The 17,491-nt window shown below is 40.4% G+C and overlaps 1 protein-coding gene across 2 annotated transcripts in view; it reads right to left on the reverse strand.

Moving 5' to 3' along the window:
- Window positions 1-14,885: 14,885 nt before the first annotated feature.
- Window positions 14,886-17,491, reverse strand: part of LOC105500431 (X antigen family member 3) — a 7,171-nt gene continuing 4,565 nt past the window's right edge. For both annotated transcript variants that reach the window (XM_011925926.1, XM_011925927.1), the window contains exons 4-5: window positions 17,168-17,293; window positions 14,886-14,997 (exon numbers count right to left, since the gene is read on the reverse strand). In XM_011925926.1, coding sequence (XP_011781316.1) covers window positions 14,975-14,997; window positions 17,168-17,293 — 149 coding nt within the window. In that variant the 3' untranslated portion in view covers window positions 14,886-14,974. The remainder of the gene's footprint in view (window positions 14,998-17,167; window positions 17,294-17,491) is intronic.

Raw genomic sequence — 17,491 nt, forward strand, 5'->3', positions numbered from 1 at the left:
ATGTTCATCATGGATATTTGTCTAAAATTCTCTTTTTTGTTGTGTCTCTGCCAGGCCTCGGTATCAGGATGATGCTGGCCTCATAAAATGAGTTCAGAAGGGGTCCCTCATTTTCTATTGATTGGAATAGTTTCAGAAGGAATGGTACCAGCTCCTCTTTGTACCTCTAGTAGAATTCAGCTGTGAATCCGTCTGGTCCTGAACTCTTTTTGGTTGGTAGGCTATTAATTATTGCCTCAATTTCAGAGCCTGTTATTGGTCTATTCAGGGATTCAACTTCTTCCTGGTTTAGTCTTGGGTGGGTGTATGTGTCCAGGAATTTATCCATTTCTTCTAGATTTTCTAGTTTATTTGCATAGAGGTGTTTATAGTATTCTCTGATGGTAGTTTGTATTTCTGTGGGATCAGTGGTGATATCCCCTTTATCATTTTTTATTGTGTCTATTTTATTCTTCTCTCTTTTCTTCTTTATTAGTCTTGTTAGTGGTCTATCAGTTTTGTTGATCTTTTAAAAAAAAAAAAACCAGCTCCTGGATTCACTGATTTTTTGAAGGGTTTTTTCTGTCTCTCTCTCCTTCAGTTCTGCTTTGATCTCAGTTATTTCTTGCATTTGACTAGCTTTTGAATTTGTTTGTTCTTGTTTCTCTACTTCTTTTAATTGTGATGTTAGGGTGTCAATTTTAGATCTTTCCTGCTTTCCCTCGTGGGCATTTAGTGCTATAAATTTCCCTCTACACACTGCCTTAAATGTGTCTCAGAGATTCTGGTATGTTGTGTCTTTGTTCTCATTGGTTTCAAACAACATCTTTATTTCTGCCTTCATATCGTTATTTACCCCATAGTCATTCAGGAGTAGGTTGTTCAGTTTCCATGAAGTTGTGCAGTTTTGAGTGAGTTTCTTAATCCTGAGTTCTAATTTGATTGCACTGTGGTCTGAGAGACAGTTTGTTGTGATTTCTGTTCTTTCATGTGCTGAGGAGTACTTTACTTCCAACTGTGTGGTCATTTTGGAATAAGTGCGATGTGGTGCTGAGAAGAGTGTATATTCTGTTCATTTGGGGTGGAGAGTTCTATAGATGTCTATTCTGAGCTGAGTTCAACTCTTGGATATCCTTGTTAACCTTCTGTCTTGTTGATCTGTCTAATATTGACAGTGGGGTGTTAAACTCTCCCATTATTATTGTGTAGGAGTCTAAGCATCTTTGTAGGTCTCTAAGGACTTGCTTTATGAATCTGAGTGCTTCTGTATTGGGTGCATATATATTTAGGATAGTTAGCTCTTCTTGTTGAATTGATCCCTTTACCATTATGTAATAGCCTTCTTTATCTCTTTTGATCTGTGTTGGTTTAAAGTCTGTTTTATCAGAGACTAGGATTGCAACCCCTGTTTTTTTGTTTGTTTGTTTTGTTTTGTTTTGCTTTGCTTTCCCTTTGCTTGATAGATCTTCCTCCATCCCTTTATTTTGAGCCTATGTGTGTGTCTCTGCACATGAGATGGGTCTCCTGAACACAGCACATTGATGGGTCTTGACTCTTATCCAATTTGCCAGTCTGTGTCTTTTAATTGGGGCATTTAGCCCATTTACATTTAAGGTCAATATTTTTATGTGTTAATTTGATCCTGTCATTTTGATGTCAGCTGGTTATTTTGCCCATTAGTTGATGCAGTTTCTTCCTAGCATCGATGGTCTTTACAAATTGCATGTTTTTGCAGTGGCTGGTACCAGTTGTTCCTTTCCATGTTTAGTGCTTCCTTCAGGAGCTCTTGTAAGGCAGGCCTGGTGGTAATAAAATCTCTAAGCATTTGCTTGTCTGAAAAGGTTTTATTTCTCCTTCACTTATGAAGTTTAGTTTGAATGGATATGAGATTCTGGGTTGAAAATTCTTTTCTTTAAGAATGTTGAATATTGGCCCCCACTCTCTTCTGGCTTGGAGAGTTTCTGCCAAGAGATCTGCTGTTAGTCTAATGGGATTCCCTTTGTGGGTAACTCGACTTTTCTCTCTGGCTGCCCTTAACATTTTTTTCCTTCATTTCAACCTTGGTGAATCTGACAATTACGTGTCTTGGGGTTGCTCTTCTCAAGGAGTATCTTTGTGGTGTTCTCTGTATTTCCTGAATTTGAATGCCGGCCTGCCTTGCTAGGTTGGGGAAGCTCTCCTGGATAATATCCTGAAGAATGTTTTCCCGCTTGGTTCCATTCTCCCTGCCACTTTCAGGTACACCAATCAAACGTAGATTTGGTCTTTTCACATCGTCCCATATTTCTTGGAGGCTTTGTTTCTTTTTACTCTTTTTCTCCATACTTCTCTTCTTGCTTCATTTCATTAATTTGATCTTCAATCACTGATACTCTTTCCTACATTTGATCAAATCGGCTACTGAAGCTTGTGCATGCGTCACATAGTTCTCGTGCCATGGTTTTCAGCTCCATCAGGTCATTTAAGGTCTTCTCTACACTGTTTATTCTAGTTAGCCATTCATTTAATCTTTTTGAAGATTTTTAGCTTCCTTCCCATGGGTTCCAACATCCTCCTCTAGCTCGGAGAAGTTTGTTATTACCAATCTTCTGATGCCTACTTCTGTCAACTCGTCAAAGTCATTCTGCATCCAACTTTCTTCCGTTGCTGGCGAGGAGCTGCAGTCCTTTGGAGGAGAAGAGGCACTCTAGTTTTTAGAATCTTCAGCTTTTCTGCTCTGGTTTCTCCCCATCTTTGTGGTTTTATCTACCTTTGGTCTTTGATGATGGTGACCTACAAATGGGGTTTTGGTGTGGATGTCCTTTTTGTTAATGTTGATGCTATTCCTTTCTGTTTGTTAGTTTTCCTTCTAACAGTCAGGTCCCTCAGCTGCAGGTCTGTTGGAGTTTGCTGGAGGTGCACTCCAGACTCTATTTGCCTTGGTATCACCAGAGGAGGCTGCAGAACAGCAAATATTGTAGAATATAAAATATTGCTGCCTGATCCTTCCTCTGGAAGTTTTGTCTCAGAGGGGCACACAGCTGTAGGCTGTTAGGCTGCATGGAGGTCGGGGACCCACTTGAGGAGGCAATCTGTCCGTTCTCAGAGCTCAAATACAGTGCTGGGAGAACCACTGCTCTCTTCAGAGCTGTCAGATAGGGATGTTTAAGGACATTTAAGTGTGCAGAAGTTTCTGCTGCCTTTTGTTCAGCTATGCCCTGCCCCCAGAGGTGAAGTCTACAGAGGCAGGCAGACCTCCTTGAGCTGCAGTGGGCTCCACCCAGTTCGAGCTTCTGGGCCGCTTTGTTTACCTACTCAAGCCTTAGCAATGGCGGATGCCCCTTCCCCAGCCAGGCTGCCGCCTCGCAATTCAATCTGCTGCGCTAGCAGTGGGCGGCTGATCCAGGTGCAGAATATAATTTCCTGATGTGCCATTTGCTAAGACCATTGGAAAAGCACAGTATTTAGGTGGCAGTGCCCCGATATTCCTTGTACAGTCTGTTACAGCTTCTCTTGGTTAGGAAAGGGAAATCCCTTGACCCCTTGCACTTCCCAGGTGAGGCGATGCCCCGCCCTGCTTCAGTTCGCCCTCTGTAGGCTGCACCCACAGTCCAACCAGTCCCAGTGAGATGAACCAGGTACCTCAGTTGGAAATGCAGAAATCACCCATCTTCTGCGTCGATCACACGGGAAGCTAGAGACCGGAGCTGTTCCTATTTGGAACTGTACCTTGTTGGGAAAATTTTAAAATAAAAACACAACGTATCAAACTTTGCAAGATGAAACTAAAGCATAGAGGGAAATGTATACCATTCAATACTCACATCAGAAAGGAAGAAAAGTCTTAAATTGGCCAGGCATGGTCAGGCGAGGTGGCTCATGCCTGTAATCCCAGCACTTTGGGAGACTGAGATGGAAGGATTGCTTGAGACCAGGAGTTCAAGAACAGCCTGGTCAACATATGGAGGCCCTATTTCTAATTTTTTTTAGAAAAATGCATCATAGAACTAAATGTAAAAGCTAATGTTACAACACTTCTAGAAGAAAATGTATGAGGATGTGTGACATCATGTTAGACAAAGATAGATAGGATACAAAAAGCACAAACTATGAAATTAAAAATTCATAAACTGTTTTTAAGTTTATATACCTATGTCCTATCATTATCCAGTGACTACTTACTTTTCAAAGCATTATAAAAATCACATGAAGAGGTCACTAGAGGTTTAATTGCCTAGAGAAATTTCCATGTAAATTTTTCCTAGAAGCTCATGATGACTAAACCCCACCATTGTATTTAGTTTCCAGAATACCCTTTAAGGAGAGCTGAATATTCATTATGCTAAAAAAAAAAAACTATACCCTCCCCCAAGCCCCACAGACTCAGTCCTTGAGTCCCTGAAGAGCTGAAGAGATAACCCAAAGATCAGCCAAGGGGTCAAAGGTAGTCTTGACTTTGTATCTCTGGAACATGCTCCAGGAAAATGTGGGAACAGCAACAATATTAACGGCAGAAAAAAACAGCTAAAATTAATTGGAAACTTACTATATGCAAGGAACTGTCCTGACAACTGTACTTGTTTACACAGTCAGTGCTCTAAACTGCCTGCAAGAAGCAGATGACTTTACAAGTACTATTTCCAAAGAACTAATGGAGAAAGGAGGCACAGAGATGTTAAGTAACTTTCTCGGTGTCACCCAGCAGTGAGCAGTGGAGCCATGGGTCAGAGGCATCATGAAACATCTACTGTGCTATATATTTATGCAATCAAGGGTAAGACCCAAAAGCTACTGCAAAATATTTATAATTTTACAGCATGGGACTGTACAATGAATGGAAATTTGATTTCTTCAGAAATCATTTAGAGATGGAGGCTTGAAAGGATTGGTCTGGGTATCATTTGGAGAAGGTGCCCTGAGTGTGTCATTACCATACCGGGCAGCATGTCAGTGTCAGTCCCCTAACCTGAAAGTCTTGGGTTTGTACATCAGAGAACACTCCAAAGCTGTCCCTTCTATACCTTCACAAAGGAGAAAGAAGCTGTGTGGCTGGAGGAGGAGACTATTCCTCTGCTCTAGTAGTCCTCAAACAAGTTCCCATGAAAGTTGGAACCCAAAATCTTTTAAAAATACAGACTCCAGGATTCACACCCAATGAATCTCATGTAGTGCAGCCACAATGGTGCCCTAGGATCTGGGAATTTACTACCCAGCCTAGGGCTCTTTCAGAAACCTTATTAAATCCCTTAGGTAGCAAGATTGTGTACAATATACCCACTCTTCCCAGCACAGACAGGACGTTTAGAAGAGCGACCTCAGAGCACACAGGAACACAGGACATGATGAACACAGTGTGAAAGTCACCACAAGGGTAGGGCAATGCGTCTTATGAGAAGACCTTGCAACTCGTACTGGCCTTTCTCCCTGAAGGACTCAATTTATCTCAAATCCCTTCTCCTCATGGGTAGTGGATGGAGGGGTGTCAGGAAATGACCTTTTAGATCACAAAAGGGCATAGGCTCTTCTCAGGGACCATTGAACACATTGGATGGGAGGTGATGCAAGCTACTGTCCCCCTCCCACCAGCCTTGGTTTCTTTCTTCATGTCCTTCCACGGGAACCTAGAGCAATGTCAGGATGTGGGGCCAATGTCTTCCCTTCACTAACAGACTCCACATCCTCACCTGAGGAGTTCGTCTCCCCTCTCCTCCTTTAAGCTGTCCTTCTCCTGATCTCATCTGTGATCCCACAGCAGACAGCTGTCCCTGGCAGCCTGACGACCTAGCCTGGCCCTTTCCTCCTGTGTCCCAGACTAGAGAGGGCTGTCCTCACCAAGGAGAAGGATACCAGTCCCAGGATCCCAGAGCCATGACTACCACAGAACCATCCTGAGCATCAATGTCCCATGGCAGCGATTGACCTATGAAATGAAGCTTCACCACACACCCCAGCTAGCTCTGAAATACTTTCTTTTCTTTTTGTCTTATTTGAGACAGGGTCTTATTGTTGCTCAGCCTGGAGTGCAGTGGGGAAATCATGGCTCACTGCAGCCTTCACCATCCAGGCTCAAGCCATCCTCCCATCTCAGCCTCCCACGTAGCTGGGACTACATGCACACCCCACCATGTCTGGGTTGTCTTTTTGTTTTTTGTTTTTTGGGTTTTTTTCTTTAAGATAAGATATCCCTATATTCCGCAGGTTGATCGCAAACTCCTGCGCTCAAGCAATCCTTGTGCCTCGACGTCCCAACATGCTGGGATTAGAGGGCTGAGTCACCTCGCTTGGTCCTGAAAAACTTTCTCATCACAGAAAGCAAGACAGAGGAGGAAGGTGCCTGTAACCCCTCCTAGGGAACATTGTGTCCTTTTCAAGGCTAGAGAGCTATTTCCTCTGTACCGACCACAACATTCCGATTCTTTTGATGTAAATAAGAAGACTGAGGGTACTTCCTTTCAATCCTAAACTTGTAATTTATATCAAGAACATCATTGTCCATTTTGGGGCATTTAGGACATTCTGAGGGCAGCTTTGGTTGCTGGAATGATTGGCAGGGGCTACTGGCATTTGGGGACTGAGTGTTACAGGGAGGCAAACGACTTTTTCCAGAGTCTTAAATAAAGTGGAGTTTCCATACATGTCACTCCCTGTAAACTGAGAGAGGCTTGTAATGTTGCTTCATCTGGGAACTTACAAAGATTTATTGATTGCTTTGGCAATCACAGCACTACAGAGCATTCCATTCTTGGATTCCACTCTCACACAACATACCAGTATCAATTTGCTTTGTAGCTCCGCATGCCCCAGGGGAAACAATGAGGAGAATCCAACTTACCTACCAAAGGGATTGTTTCCAGGATAAGCTGTTAGTTGATGGGGAAAATCAAGCGGGAGATGTTGGTAGTGTGATCTCTCATGAGTTGGTGAACACGCTGGCTATGCCCATTGCTGTTACTGCACTGAAGTTCTCTTTGTGCAGGTATATCTCCCTCACCAGGCTCTGTGGTCTCTCCTGGCAAGCTGGAAACATACCCAGTAGATCTCTGTGTCCTCAGGATAGAACAGAGGACCTCACAGGCAGAAGGAGGGCAGGGAACACTTGTGGAATTGTAGTGATCTCTACATGGTTGGATGACCAAACCCAGAGTCACAGTGATGAGCCATGTGGATGTCTGTCTGCAGAGGGTGGGAGGGGAACGCCACAGGCGTCTGCCTTAGGAGCCCTGCAGTAGAGTGAGACTAACCTGCAGTACTGATCTCAGTGATGCCCTTTAAGAGTCCCAGATGTAAGCAGCCTATTGGTTAGGGCTCCTCTGTGTGTGAGAGTGTGTGTGTGTGTGTGTGTGTGTGTGTGTGTATGCACTCAGAGAGAGAGAGAGAGAGAGAGATTGATTTTGAGGAAGTGGATCATGCAATTATGAGGGCTGGAAAGTACAAACTTTGCAAAGCAGGATGTCAGGCTGGAGTCCCATGGCAGAGGTGATGTGATAGCTCAAATTTAAGGGCAGTGTAGAGGCAGAATTTCTTCATCTTGAAGAGGACCTCAGTCTTCTTCTCTGAAAGCCTTCAAGTGACTGGACGAGGCTCACCCACATTGTGGAGGGCAATTAAGTTTACCCAGTGTCTGTTTATTTAACTGTTAGTCTCATCTGAAAAACACCTTCAGAGAGACACCTACCCTGGACAAAGTGAACAATTTTGTCTGGACCATGACTGAGCCAAGATGACACACCAGATTTCCCATCATAGCCATCTTATACAAATCCTATAAATTATGAAGGTCTATCTGACAAAGGCAGGTGACTTCCTAACTAAGATTCTGTATAAACCTTTTTTGTCCAGCCCAAGCCTCCACTTCAGGCTCAGTACGATGCTGGCCAGGAAACTGAGGCTGATGTAAATGCCTTCCAGGGCTCAGGCAGGGTCAGGATAGTCAGGGTGCACATGCAAGTACAGTCCCAGAGGGCACAAGTTATACCCATGGTAAACTCTAAGAGTTTACCCTTGTTAGGGTACCCCCAGCAGGACATACATTCATTAGGCAGGAGCTGGCCAAGGCTCCCAATGTGGCCTCCCACTGTGCGACATTTCCCTCTAGGGTTCCTTATCCAGTCCAAACAATTCATTTGCATTATTTGGCTTAGGGCAACTGTCAGAATCCAGTCAGTTCAGGGTAGACATTGACACCAGTTCCTCCACTTCAAAAGCGTGGATGACATCCCCAGGTGTTGTGCCTGGGATGTTCAGGAGCTGGGTCGCCCCTGCTGTTCCATAGTCGAAGCTGTGTCAGTTGTGATCTTGGGTTCAATATTCAGTGTGGTTTCAACCTTGGCTACAGGATATGACTATGGGCTCCTCACAGGCAGAGAGACCACCATCTGTGCTGTCATTGAGTACCTCTGATTCAGTGTCATACTGTGAGACTAGGGACACAGTCCTGACACAATGCCGATCTTGCTTTTGCTGTGTATGCAAGCAATCAACCACTTGGATCCATTTGGGTTCATTTTCTTCTTACCGGCCAAATCAATGGATATGGGACAAGGCAAACTAACAACTGTACTGATGAACCTTGTAGCCTAGTTAGCCACAACGGGGCTGTTTAGGAACTGCTTGAGTAATTGACACACTATTGTACAGAATTGTGTGTAGTGTTGCCTGGCCAGAATATTGACTAATTCCTCCTGGCATCACACAGAGCAAGGAGCACAGTTTTTAGCACATACCACTGACTTAGGATTGGCCTTGTCACCGTTGGGTATTTACAAACAGACTTTAGAATTAATTCCATGTGTTACACAATTAATTAACATATTTATTTAAATCAAATAAGTTTTGGAAGTCAAATGCATTTTTAAAGATAACTTGGTATTTTTACTTGCATTTCAAAAGCAGTTATCACTTACTATAGATGTAGTTGTAAAGGTAAATTGAATGAAAAAAATAAATTTTGAAGAAAAAGCAGAAATGTAACTAGTAAACCAAATTTGTCTGCAATGTAATGCCTGCTTCCTCTGTTATTTCATTTATTCTTCATAGCAAGTATTTAGTGTAAATATTCTAATTTCTACTTTAGAAATGGGGAAACAGTCCCACAGGATATAAGTATCTTGCCCACCATCTCAAGGCCAGTGTGCGAGAGGCAGGATAGAAACCCATGGCTATTTCATGCCATAGCCTATAAAGAGACAATGCAGCTAGGACCCAAGTTCTCTCTCATCAGCAAGTTGCCCTGGTTACTTTCCCCTGTCTACTACCTAGGCCCTCATTCTTTCATCCAGCTCTGCAGCCTAGGAACTTCTCACATACTTTGTGGCAAATGGGATCCCCTACTTTTTATTTGAATCCTAGCTTTTCTGTCCTTTTGGATAAGAAAATATTTTATGATCTCTGTAATAGGGAGAAATAATTGCTTATTATAATCTCCTTCCCCTCCTTAAGCAGTATGGATTCTGAGTAGGGCCCTTTGCTGCAGAATTCTCTTTGTGGGTATGAGGATACAAATGGAGCCCAGAGTTGAAAATCCTGTATTATGTTTAGTAAGAGGGGTATCAGGCTGGATCCAGGAAGCTTCAGGGGCTTCTGAATGAGATGTGGTGACTATCAGACTGATGGAGTTTTATGTAGATGAAAAATGATGTTTGTATGAAATACTATGCAGCCATAAAAAAGAATGAGATCATGTCCTTTGCAGGGACATGGATGAAGCTGGAAGCCATCATCCTCAGCAAACTAATACAGGAACAGAGAACAAAACACCACATTCTCTCACTCATAAGTGGGAGTAGAACGATGAGAACACATGGATACAGGGAGGGGGAACAACACACACCGGGGCCTGTTGAGGGGTTGGGGACAAGGAGAAGGAGAGCATTAGGACAAATACCTAATGCATACAGAGCTTAAAACCTAGATGACAGGGTGATAGGTGCAGCAAACCACATGGCACATGTACACCTACGTAACAAATCTGCACATTCTTCACATGTATCCCAGAACTATCCCTCAAGGACCTAGAACTAGAAATACCATTTGACCCAGCCATCCCATTACTGGAGATATACCCAAAGGATTATAAGTCATGCTGCTATAAAGACACATGCACACGTATGTTTATTGCGGCACTATTCACAATAGCAAAGACTTGGAATCAACCCAAATGTCCACCAGTGACAGACTGGATTAAGAAAATGTGGCACATATACACTATGGAATACTATGTAGCCATAAAAAAGGATGAGTTCAAGTCCTTTGTAGGGACATGGATGAAGCTGAAAGCCATCATTCTCAGGAAAGTATCGCAAGGGCAGAAAACCAAATACCACATGTTCTCACTCATAGGTGGGAATTGAACAATGAGATCACTTGGACACAGGAAGGGGAACATCACACACCGGGTCCTATTGTGGGGAGGGGGGAGGGGGGAGGGATAGCATTAGGAGATATACCTAATGTAAATGACGAGTTAATGGGTGCAGCACACCAACATGGCACATGTATACATATGTAACAAACCTGCACATTGTGCACATGTACCCTAGAACTTAAAGTATAATTTAAAAAATTAAAAAATAAATAAAAATGATTTAAAGTGGGAAGCAGGATTCCTTTTAGAAATACAAAAGAGGAAGCTTAGCACTCTAAGTACATTAAAGAAGGCTTCATAGAGAAGATAAGACCTGAGCAGAGTAAGGGAGAGTAAATGGGAGTTACTCAAGTAAAGAAAGAGGGGTAAGCACATTCTAGGCAGAGAAGACAATATATATACAGACAAGGAGGAATAAAATAGCATTGTGTGTGGATGAGAAGTATGAGCAGTCCTTGACAATAGAATGCAAAATGAAAGGTGGAAAGTGGTGGTGATTGAAACTAGAAAGATCACAGGAGGGTGGGAAAGAGAGAAAATTTTGTATGTCATGTTGAAAAGCTTGGAATATATCATACAGAGATATAAAACCAGTGGTAACTTTTGAGTGATGGGGTTCAGGACACACTACCCCAGAATATGGGGGTATTTAGAAAACAGCAGAAACAGGAAGGTAACTCTCACCTTCCCCCAATTCTTCTCTCCTGAAGCAGGTCATAAAACCCTCATTTGACAGTTTCTGTCTCTATGCCCAGAGGAAATGGACATCTGTATATCTCTAGAAACGCAAGGTCATTGACAGCAATCTGAACAAACAGGCATAGCTGAGTTCTCCCCAATTAACTATCATCGGATCATGCATTTTTATCCAACATACTTTTCCATCACTATCCACTTCTCCATCAAACCTAGAATAAATATACACAAGTTTTCCTGTTTCTTTGTGTTTTCCTTTCCCTATGTAAAACTTATATTAAATAAATGTATGTGCTTTTCTAAAAAAAAAAAAAAAAATGAGATTTGGTGCTTCTCCCTCCCTGGCTCTTAGTAACTTTTAAAGAAAGGTCAAATGTGTTTGCAGGAGATGTCGTGGCATTTTCCACAGGGATTGAGGCATCAGTTTTTCTCTCCATGTTCCCACAAACTATTCCAAAAGACTTTAGTATTCAAGTTATATTGTTCTGTAGCACCGTAAAATAGGTATGTCATCATTACTTTTTTAAATGTTTTTGTACCAATGGTTTCATCTCGAAACACCTGTTAGCTCTACGTGCCATATTTTGGGAAACACTTCCTTCAAGAAAAGAATAAAGCCTTTTATCTTGAATAATGAAAAATATATATATTTTATATATTACCACAGATTTATATAAAAATGAGATTACCACTGAAGTCAGTATATGCAACACCAGTTCTACATTCAATGCTGTCAGAAGCATTTGCTTTGAGAAAGTGCAGACTGCGAACTTAGAACTTGAATCCCCATATCTGCTTTATACTAGAGTCATTTATTGTAAATTTTATGAAAACTCTGACTCACCTTTTTAAAGGATTAAATGAGGTCAGAAAAAAATGAAACGTAGCTCAGAGAAGTGGCTAATGGATAACACATACTCCATAAATGCAAGTTATTATTATTCCTGTTTTTCTTAAAGAACTCAGTAAATGTAGCTATCGTCGTAACTATACACAGCTTTGGTTAGTCAACCCATTCACAATCACATATCACAGATCAAAATCACGTAGGCAGGCCCGGCATGGTGGCTCTCACCTGTTATGCCAGGACATTTGGAGGCCAAGAAGGAATGATCACTTGAGCTCAGGAGTTCAAGATCAGCCTGGGCAACATAGCAAGAACCCATCTCTTAAAAATCTTATGTAGGCAAATTAATGGAATGGCAACTTTTAACTTTCCGTGTACAGGGGTTAATATCAGTACAAAAAAAAGGAGCAGGTAGTTTTCAGAGTGACAGCATCATTAGAGGGATCATTGGAGGAAAGATGGCCACCTTACAAAGTTCAAAGGCATAGGAACCTAGAGCTGCTCCTTCTGTCTTTAAGTAGGGTCCAAAGGTAAAAAGGAGATTCAATCTAGAAACAAAAGAACATGGCAAAGCCTATCCCCAAGTTACTCAGTCTTGCAGAGATTTCAGTTCCAGTGAATAGAAAGAGGACTTATACCCGGGAGGCGGAGCTTGCAGTGAGCCGAGATCGCGCCATGGCATTCCAGCCCGGACGACAGAGCGAGATTCCGTCTAAGAAAAGAAAAGAAAAAAGAAAAGAAAAGAAAAGAAAGAGGACTTATATCCCAATTCATTTCATGAAGCTAGTGTAACCTAGACACCAAAGTCCAACAAAGAGAATACAGACAGCCACGACTTACGATGCCTCCGCTTAAAAGTATTTGGCTTTATGATGGCAGATAAAAGAAATGCGTTCAGTGGAAACAGTACTTCAAATAACCATATAGCCATTATATTTTTCACTTCCAGGATAGTATTCAAAAATTACATGAGATATTCAAAGTTATGATAAAATAGACTTTGTGTTAGATGATTTTGCACAACCGTAGGCTAATGTAAGTATGCTGGGCACGTTTAAGGTAGGCTAAGCTAAGCTATGATGTTTGCTAAGTTAGGTGTACTGAATGCATTTTCAACTTACAAAATTTTCAATATATGATCGATTTATTGGGACATAATTCTATGATAACTTGAGGAGCATCTCTACATAAAATAAGAATATAGGCTAATGTCACTTCTGAGAACACACATACAAATCCTAAACAAATTAGTAATACATAGATTCGTCAAAAAGGATAATGTGTCATGACCCAATGTTCCCCCTAGGAATGCAGCATTGGTTTAAACATAGCAACTTACCAATGTAATTCACAATGTTAACAGATTAATAAAGGAAAAAGTCCTGTAATCATCTACATGGATGCATTACAAATGCTTCATGAAACTCAACATATATTCAAGATAAATAGTCTTAACAAATGGAAAATAGAATGGAGCTTCCTATTCTAATAAAATAGATCTATTTTTAAAAGCACAGCAAGCATGGTAAGATGTTAAAAAAAAATTTCCAGTGCCTACTAGGCATATGAGAAAGATGGCCACAATTACTGGTTCTAATCAGCATTGTATTGGGTGGGTCTGTCCAATGTTGTAGAATAGGAAAAAGGAAAAAGGATACTGTTTGAAATGTCAAAAACAAGCTGTCATTATTCAAAGATGATACGATTGTGTGTGTTGAAAATCAGAAAGGATCTAGAGATAAATTTGGAATAAGGATATTTAGCAAGTTTACTGAATAGAAAAACAATATACAAACATGATACTTATTGGTTGAATGGAAGAAAAAAGTGTTTTCTCTGTTCTTGCCCTACAACCAGTAACATCAAAGACTTCTGTGACCAGATATGTGGGGGCTTTTCTCCACACACCAAGCAAGCAAACAGTTTTCCAGCATACACCAGCTGGGTATCCTCTCATTCAACTCCAATAGGATCTACCTGGAGATAACATCAGATTGCACAAGTTGAGGGCTCAGTCCCGCAAGAGGACCCTGCCAATTGCCACAAGCCCTAAATTGTTTTACTGTGTTTCTGACCCACCAGCTATAAACTGAATTTCCCATGACTCCTACTCAAGTTCAATTAATTTACTAAAGCATCTCACGACTCAGTGAAACATATACATTTATGGGTTGATTTAAACAGGATATTAGAAAGGATCCAGTTAAAGAGATGCATAGGATAAGAAATGGGTTAAGGGGCAGGGAGCCATGCCGCCTGTGGAAATGCTGTCCTCTGTGTGCGGGGCTATCCAGAAGCCTCTGAACCCTGTCCTTTTGGGTTTTCATGGAGGTTTCCATAATGCAGGTGTGATTGATTAAACCACTGGCTGGCTATTGGTAATCAACTTAACCTTCAGCCCTTCTCCCTTTCCTGAAGGTTTGGAGTGGGACTGAAAGTCCCAGCCCTCTAATCCCCCATCCCAAAGCTACCTAGAGGCTGCTAGGCAACAGTCAACTCATTAGCGTACAAAAAGACATCACTTTGTGGAGATTCTAAAAATATTAAGAGTTGTATGCCAGTACAGCGGGTAGAGGACCAAATATTATTTATATATTTCATAATATCACAAGTGTGTATACCAGTGTAATCAGAATACAAAATTTCAAAAATGATACTTTTCCTTTTTTTTTCAAACAGTGTCACTCTGTCACCCAGGCTGGAGTTGCAGTGGCCTGAACATAACTACCCACATCCTCTACCTCCTGAGTTCAAGGGATCCTCTCAACGTAGCCTCAGAAGTAGCTGGGACTAAGGCTACATATATACATGCATACATTCATGCACTCATTCATTTATTTTGCAGTGTGGGGGTCTCACTATGTTGCCCAAGCTGGTGTCAGTTTCCTGAGCTCAAGAAATCCTCCTGTCTCAGCATCCCAAAGTGCTGTGATTACAGGCTTGAGCCACCACACCTGGCCACCATTTTCAATAGTATCAAATATTTGGGAATAACATGAACAAAAAAATGTGCAAGACTTATTTGGACAAAGCCGCAAAAGTTTATTTCGATATTTTTAAGTCAAACATCTTAGATAGAAACAGTTTGTGTTGTTTCAGCTTGTCTTCATTTAAACCTGTGGTTGTCTGTCACCTATAATAAAAACATAACAGGAGGGGGGAATATTAGTAGCAGAACTGTATTCAGATGACATTAAAGGTATATGAAGGACACCAAAGTTTTGGTTTTATACCATGGACTAAAACCAGAAGCCTAAGAGTAACCTGATGGCTAACATTCAGTTAGACCTCTGTAGAGACTTTGAAGATAGACTTCCAAGCATATACATTAGCAACATTTTTAAAACACCCTGCATTCTGTAGTTCAAGGGAACCAAAAACTGTCTAACTTCAAAACGCTTTAAATCAAGTGAACCTATTAAAAGGTGGCCCAAAGTGAAAAGCAAACATTGTGTACAGTTTTAATAAAAACATAACCAACACACAACAAACCTAAGAAACAAAAGGAATTTACAAACAATGTATAATGTAATATAATGTTTTGCCTTGAAATAATAGTCTGGATGTTCAACAAGTTCCTGGGAAACAGTTTATGTCACATTAGGAACTGCGTAAGTGCAGTGAATTGAAAGGCCAGTACTGCATTTGTTTTTTCTCTGTTGTGCAGAAGTGCAAAAATGTTGCTCGGGGCTAGTTTACCCACCTGTGTTCTTTAAGGTACAGTAACCATTTTTGTCCAACATTTTTACCTATCATCCTGATGTCAATATGAAGAGTCCCTCTTCTTACACTTGAAAATATTTCCATTGGTAAAATAAATTACATGGTCAGATTCGGTTTAATCTATCACTATTATTTTTGACATCAAAATGGGAAAGAGGCATATATCATGAGGAGTGGGGCAAAAAAAAGAAATGGAGGGAGAGGAAAATGGAAAAGGACAGTAAGACATCTGGAAAAGCCAAATATTTGTTTCTAAAAGTTGAGTGTTTTTGAGGGATAAGTGGGAAATTTCAGAAGTTTTTCCACAGTCTTTGTGATGTTTAGATATTCAGGTATTACTGGAATATATTAACTAATGTATGTGTTCCTAGAATATCAATCACTTCATTCATATTTTGAAAATATTAAAGTTTAAGAATGTATTCACTTTCGATTCTACCATATATTCAGTATCTGTTAGGGTCTTGTTCGTATTCCATGTTGAGCTTTTTCCATTTTCTTTAAGAGTGTGCAAATTATTACTCTATTCATAGCTATTTTTCAAAAGAACAATCTTTTAAATGTATTACTTTTGGATTACATTTCCTTTTACTAATGATTCATACCTGTCTCTTATTAAGTACCTCTTTCTTTTTCCCTTAGATTTATTCTATTGCTCTTTATTATTTTCATTTTGTAATATTTTCCTTTCTCATGTAATTTTCTATCTATTTTAACAAGATATTCATTTAAGACTATCTTCCTAAGAATACAATTGAGGCTTGTTCAATGGGCTCCTGGAAATAATTGAAAACTATCTTTCAACGTAAATAGTCTAATGAAATGGTTCAGCAGTGTAGAGTAAAAACATTTAGGTAATTTCTTCCACAAACATGGAATGCTTCCTATAAATTCAGAAGCTCTTCTAATTAACAGTCATCAATTTGGAAAATATGTGGAAAAGGTACTTTCATCAAGCAAGTTGCCTGCTCATTTTCTTAGGAACCATGATGTCTCAACTCAGATATTAGAACTGGAGTGAAACTGATTGTTACGAAAAACAAATCATATCTTTGTATTTTATCCAACAGAACATGAGGATGCAGAAATCAACTTTAAAACAGATGTTAATACATCTGATTTGCATTCACTATTTTCAATAACAGCAGTGTTCTACAACCAAAGATGGTTGTAGAATTTATGGAATTAATCCAGAATCTCACAAATAATATTAGAGTTGGTATTAGAATCTGCTTAAGGTGCTAGGATATTTCACACAAACTGGTATTACAAATGCATTAAGTATTTGTTAAAATCAGAAATTAGAAAAAAATCTGAAAATTGTTAGTTGTTAGGTATAATCAGAAGGAAGAATATGCTTTCATATTTGATGATTCAATATGGCTTTGACCCAATTTGTGTCTGTATCTGATAGTGTTTAAGTCTTGCAGTCAGGCAATTGGGGTCTGAACAACCTTTCAAAGAAAGTCTGCATTTGAACTCTGATTTTAAGGGGGTAGTAATGTTCTCTCTTATTATCAAAAGTAAAATATTGTGGAAAACAGAAAGCACATAATTTTGCATCTTAATGGAGAGCATACCTCCTTCTGGCATTTTAAATTCCTCTGATTTTGGCAGAATCTTCCCCTGGTCATCAGGACCATCTCCGCATTCATCCCCAGTCTTTGTCTGAGATTGCTCCTGGAGATCAGCTTCCAGGTCAAGCACTTAAAAATACAAAGGTTAACTGCTCAATGAAATAAAAGAGGACACAAACAAATGGAAGAACATTCCATGCTCAAGGATAGGAAGAATCAATATTGTGAAAATGGCCATACTGCCCAAGGTTACTTATAGATTCAATGTCATCCCGATTAAGCTGCCAATGACTTTCTTCACAGAATTGGAAAAAGCTACTTTAAAGT

Source organism: Colobus angolensis, unplaced genomic scaffold (genome assembly GCF_000951035.1).
Source record: "Colobus angolensis palliatus isolate OR3802 unplaced genomic scaffold, Cang.pa_1.0 Scaffold662, whole genome shotgun sequence".
NCBI classification, from domain to species: Eukaryota; Metazoa; Chordata; class Mammalia; order Primates; family Cercopithecidae; genus Colobus; species Colobus angolensis.